The sequence below is a fragment of the Oncorhynchus gorbuscha genome, linkage group LG10 (genome assembly GCF_021184085.1).
Source record: "Oncorhynchus gorbuscha isolate QuinsamMale2020 ecotype Even-year linkage group LG10, OgorEven_v1.0, whole genome shotgun sequence".
Taxonomy (NCBI): Eukaryota; Metazoa; Chordata; class Actinopteri; order Salmoniformes; family Salmonidae; genus Oncorhynchus; species Oncorhynchus gorbuscha.
This window is the reverse complement of record NC_060182.1, coordinates 95,606,760-95,612,759: the sequence shown is the minus strand read 5'-3', so window position 1 is coordinate 95,612,759 and position 6,000 is coordinate 95,606,760. Positions and strand designations below refer to the sequence as shown.

The following is a 6,000-nucleotide window of genomic DNA, read 5'->3' as shown; positions in this document are numbered from 1 at the left end:
TGACACATCAAACAGAGCCTGGAGACAGGGACAGAGGTCAAACTGACACATCAAACTGGGAGCCTGGAGACAGGGACAGAGGTCAAACTGAGAGCCTGGAGACAGGGACAGAGGTCAAACTGACACATCAAACTGGGAGCCTGGAGACAGGGACAGAGGTCAAACTGGGAGCCTGGAGACAGGGACAGAGATCAAACTGGGAACCTGGAGACAGGGACAGAGGTCAAACTGGGAACCTGGAGACAGAGACAGAGGTCATACTGGGAGCCTGGAGACAGGGACAGAGGTCAAACTGGGAACCTGGAGACAGGGACAGAGGTCAAACTGGGAACCTGGAGACAGGGACAGAGGTCAAACTGGGAGCCTGGAGACAGGGACAGAGGTCAAACTGGGAGCCTGGAGACAGGGACAGAGGTCAAACTGGGAGCCTGGAGACAGGGACAGAGGTCCAACTGGGAGCCTGGAGACAGGGACAGAGGTCAAACTGGGAGCCTGGAGACAGGGACAGAGGTTAAACTGGGAACCTGGAGACAGGGACAGAGGTCAAACTGGGAGCCTGGAGACAGGGACAGGGTTCAGTGTGTTGGGGAATAATCAGAATTAGTTGGTAACATAGGTAAGATGTTTTATATTCATTATATGTGTGTAAGTTACTTCTCATCAGAATGTGTTTGTATAATACTGTGGCGGGTTGCAGTATCTGTTCTCTGTCAAGACTAAGTTACTTGGGCCGGAGAGAGGGGACAGGTCAGGCGTGTATCTCTTGGCTCCACAATGTCTGTGTGCCAGTCAGTGTGTCTCTGTGATCTTGTCAAGGAGGGGTGGATTTGATATATGCCTGTTGATATGAGGATTTGTTTTATGGTTCTGAGTTTGAGAAAATAACATAGTTTAGGAGACAAAGCTGAACGATAAATTATGCCTAATGCTGTCTGGCTATGTGTGTCTCTGCTATAAAGGATCTCAGTTGCAATGTGTGAGGGACTCTCAGAGAATTAATTTATAGACACTGAATTGATCTGAGAGTCACAGGGTTGTGATAGAGCTCATATAATTAAAAGATGGACTTTGTGATAACTAACTCTGACTTGTGTGTGTGGTTTGCTCTCATGATTTGGTAAATAGAGGAAATTTCCACGACAGGTGATTGATTGAGGTAATATGTACATGTAGGTTTGGTTTGGTGACTGATTGAGGTAATATATACATGTAGGTTTGGTTTGGTGACTGATAGAGGTAATATATACATGTAGGTTTGGTTCGGTGATTGATTGAGGTAATATGTACATGTAGGTAGGGGGTGAAAAGCAGACAGTCATGGTAGCCTTTTAATGAACTGTTCAGTGTCTTATGGCTTTAAAAAAAGATTTAACCTTAATTTAACTAGGCAAGTCATTTAAGAACAAATTCTTATTTACATTGACGGCTTACTGGGGAACAGTGGGTTAACTGCCTTGTTCAGGGGCAGAACGATAGATTTTTACCTTGTCAGCTCAGGGATTCGATCTTGCAACCATTCGGTTACTGGCCCAATGCTCTAACCACTAGGCGACCTGCCGCCCCGGCTTTTGGGGTAGAAGCTGTTCGGAAGCCTTTTGGTCCCCGACTTGGCACTCCGGTATCGCTTGCCGTGCGGTAGCAGAGAGAACAGACTGACTTGGCACCCCGGTACCGCTTGCCGTGCGGTAGCAGAGAGAACAGACTGACTTGGCACCCCGGTACCGCTTGCCGTGCGGTAGCAGAGAGAAAAGACCGACTTGGCACTCCAGGTACCGCTTGCCGTGCGGTAGCAGAGAGAACAAACTGACTTGGGTGGCTGAATTCTTTGGAAATTTCTCTGACACCGCCTGGTATAGAGGTCCTGGATGGCAGAAAGCTTAGCCCTTAGTGATGTAGTGGGCCGTACGCACTACCCTCTGACACCGCCTGGTATAGAGGTCCTGGACGGCAGGAAGCTTAGCCCTTAGTGATGTAGTGGGCCGTACGCACTACCCTCTGACACCGCCTGGTATAGAGGTCCTGGATGGCAGGGAGCTCAGCCCTTAGTGATGTAGTGGGCCGTACGCACTACCCTCTGACACCGCCTGGTATAGAGGTCCTGGATGGCAGGGAGCTCAGCCCCAGTGACGTACACACTAGCTCTGTAGAGCCTTGCGGTCAGATGCCAAGCAGTTGCCAAACCAAGAAATGATGCAACCAGTCAAGATCCTGTCAACTGTAGAACTTTCTGAGGATCTGACAGCACATGCCAAATCTTTTCGGGCCTCCTGAGGGGGAAGAGGCGTTGTCGTGTTCTCTTCACGACTGTGTTGGAGTGTTTGGACCGTGGTAGGTCCTTAAGCGATGTGGTCCGTCTCCACTGCAGCTCTGTCAATCTCAATGGGAGCTCAGCCCTCCTTTTTCCTGTTGTCCACCGATAATCTCCTTTGTCTTGCTCACGTTGAGGGAGAGGTTGGTGTCCTGGCAGAGACCACACTGCCAGGTCTCTGACCTCATCCCTATAGGCTGTCTCATCGTTGTCGGTGATCAGGCCTACAACTTTTGTGTCGTCAACAAACTTAATGATGGTGTTCGAGTCGTGTTTGGCCACGCAGTCGTGGGTGAACAGGGAGTACAGGAGGGGACTAAGCACGCACCCCTGGGGAGCTCCAATGTTGATGATCAGCGTGGCAGATGTGTTGCTACCTACCCTCACCACCTGGGGGCGGCCCGTCAGGAAGTCCAGGATCCAGTTGCAGGGGGAGGTGTTTAGTCCCAGGGTTCTTAGCTTAGTGATGAGCTTTGAGGGCACTATGGTGTTGAGCGCTGTGCTGTAGTCAATGAACAGCATTCTCACACAGGTGTTCCTTTTGTCCAGGTGGGAAAGGGCAGTGTGGAGTGCAATAGAGATTGCATCATCTGTGGATCTGTTGGTGCGGTATGCAAATTGGAGTGGGTCTAAGGGTTTCTGGGATGATGGTGTTGATGTGAGCCATGACCAGCCTTTCAAAGCACTTCATGTCTACAGATGTGAGTGCCACGGGTCGGTAGTCGTTTAGGCAGGTTACCTTAGTGTTCTTGTTGTCTGTAGTTATAATTGACCCGTTCATTGTAGAAATCTGTCTGTAGTTATAATTTAACTGACCTGTTCATAGTAGAAATCTGTCTGTAGTTATAATTTAACTGACCTGTTCATAGTAGAAATCTGTCTGTAGTTATAATTTAACTGACCTGTTCATAGTATAAATCTGTCTGTAGTTGCAGGTTGTCTGTAGTTATAACTGACCTGTTCATAGTAGAAATCTGTCTGTAGTTGCAGGTTGTCTGTAGTTATAATTTAACTGACCTGTTCATAGTAGAAATCTGTCTGTAGTTATAATTTAACTGACCTGTTCATAGTATAAATGTGTCTGTAGTTGCAGGTTGTCTGTAGTTATAACTGACCTGTTCATTGTAGAAATCTGTCTGTAGTTGCAGGTTGTCTGTAGGGTTGGTGCTGAGGTGAAACTGACGGTGAGTGACCTCTGGCAGGTGAAGCATTGAATCTAACACTCCCTCTGTCGACGTAGGACTACCTGCAACTGGGTCAGGGAGAGAGGGGGGACAGGGAGGAAGACGAGGAGTGAGAGGGAGAGGGGGGGAGAGGGAGGAGAAGAGGGGAGAGAGGGAGAGGGGGGGGACAGGGAGGAAGACGAGGAGTGAGAGGGAGGGAGAGGGGGGGGACAGGGAGGAAGACGAGGAGAGAGAGGGAGAGGGGGAGAGAGGGGACAGGGAGGAAGACGAGGAGGGAGAGGGAGAGGGGGAGAGAGAGGGAGAAGAGAAGAGGGGAGAGACAGGAAGAGGAGAGAGAGGGAGAGGAGGGGGAGAGAGAGAGAGGGAGGGGAGAGGAGAGGGGAGAGACAGGGAGAGGAAGACGAGGAGTGAGAGGGAGAGTGAGAGGGAGGAGAAGAGAGAGAGGGAGGGGGGAAGAGGAGAGAGGGAGAGACAGAGGAAGATGGGGAGAGACAGAGGAAGATGGGGAGAGACAGAGGAAGATTGGGAGAGACAGAGGAAGCGAAGAGAGAGCGAGTCACGCACTATCCAAGGACTACAAATTGTGATAAGCTAACCGGCTAGTTAAATCTGGGACATTTACAGAATGTTGATCAATGTGCATTGTCCCCATGTCAAATAAACCTTCACATTACAGTAGCTGAAGAGGCAGTAGCCTCAGGAAGACATTTTATACTAACGTCTGTTATGAATATGATAGCGCCCTTTACCTTCAGCTTGTTCCAGCGTCTCAGCAGAACTGGGATGAAACAAACAAAATAGAAAAATCAGTGACATGTTACCTTGGGGTCAATATACAGAGGTTGTGACATGTTACCTTGGGGTCAATATACAGAGGTTGTGACATGTTCCCTTGGGGTCAATATACAGAGGTTGTGACATGTTCCCTTGAGGTCAATATACAGAGATTGTGACATGTTCCCTTGGGGTCAATATACAGAGGTTGTGACATGTTCCCTTAGATTAATATACAGAGGTTGTGACAAACGACTGTGAATGCAGTGTGGGTTTCAATGCCAGTAGGGTCTTAACGGTCTTACTCTGGATGGAAGTTGTGACTGTAACACTGGTCAATATACAGAGGTTGTCATTCTCCTCCTCCTCAGTGCAGTTACCGCCATCTTGTGGTCGGAACATGGCACACCAGACGACCACACCTCCTTGTGACATGTTCCCTTGGGGTCAATATACAGAGGTTGTGACATGTTCCCTTAGATTAAATACAGAGGTTGTGACAGCGACTGTCACCCAATAAAGCAGTGTGTAGGTTTTTAATTCCTGTACTGAACACCAATGAGCAGCCTTAATCTGGATGGAAACCAATGAGCAGCCTTAATCTGTCTGGAAACCAATGAGCAGCCTTAATCTGTCTGTGGGAAACCAATGAGCAGCCTTAATCTGTCTGTGGAAACCAATGAGCAGCCTTAATCTGTCTGTGGGAAACCAATGAGCAGCCTTAATCTCCTGCAGTGGAAACCAATGAGCAGCCTTAATCTGTTTTGAAACCAATGAGCAGACTTAATTGTTTGATGGAAACCAATGAGCAGCCTTAATTTGTCTGTGGGAAACAAATGAGCAGCCTTAATCTGTTTGTGGGAAACCAATGAGCAGCCTTAATCTGTCTGTGGGAAACCAATGAGCAGTCTTAATTTGTCTGTGGGAAACCAATGCCACCATTTTCTCTTTGTAGGAGCCATTCACTGTCCACCACTCACTCACTCATTTAGTGTCCCACCTCTCACTCACTCATTTAGTGTCCCAAACTCATTTAGTGTCCCAGCCTTAATCTGTTTGTGTCCACCTCTCACTCACTCATTTAGTGTCCCACCTCTCACCACTCATTTTTTCTCACTCACTCATTTAGTGTCCCAGCTCATCACTCATTTAGTGTCCCACCTCTCACTCACTCATTTACTCACTCACTCATTTAGTGTCCCACCTCTCACTCACTCATTTAGTGTCCCACCTCTCACTCACTCATTTAGTGTTCCACCTCTCACTCACTCATTTAGTGTTCCACCTCTCACTCACTATAGAAATATATAGAAATATATATATTATATATAGAAATATATACCAGATGCTTTTATCCAAAGTGAACTACAGTCATGCATGCTAGAGGTCGACCTCTAATACATACTATGGGTGGTCCCGAGAATCGAACCCACTACCTTGTAGATACAAGCGCCATGCTCTACCAACTGAGCAACAGGGGACCAGACTCTAGGCCTTATTCTCACCATGGTGAAGCGTTCTCGCTGGCAGACCATGCAGACATGCTGCTGGTTGTCTGGGACCCAGTCCTTACGAACCGGGGCTCTGTCTGGGGGCTGGAACTGATCGGGGGAGCGCTGGATTCTCCTGCCGGTCGACCCTCTGTCCAGGGAACTGCCGGAGGACGAGGTGTGCATGGGGGTACTACCTGGAGTTAGGAGACGGAAACAACATCGTTATCTTCACAATGTATTC

General features: G+C 48.4%; 1 protein-coding gene across 1 annotated transcript in view; it reads right to left on the bottom strand.

Annotated features, from left to right (window-relative positions):
* zfyve26 (zinc finger, FYVE domain containing 26) overlaps positions 1 to 6,000 on the bottom strand; it is a 118,564-nt gene that overhangs the window by 24,593 nt on the left and 87,971 nt on the right. Inside the window, 4 exon segments of the mRNA XM_046367552.1 lie at positions 3,424 to 3,560; positions 4,242 to 4,270; positions 4,572 to 4,706; positions 5,761 to 5,953. Of these exon segments, the coding sequence (XP_046223508.1) occupies positions 3,424 to 3,560; positions 4,242 to 4,270; positions 4,572 to 4,706; positions 5,761 to 5,953 (494 nt within the window).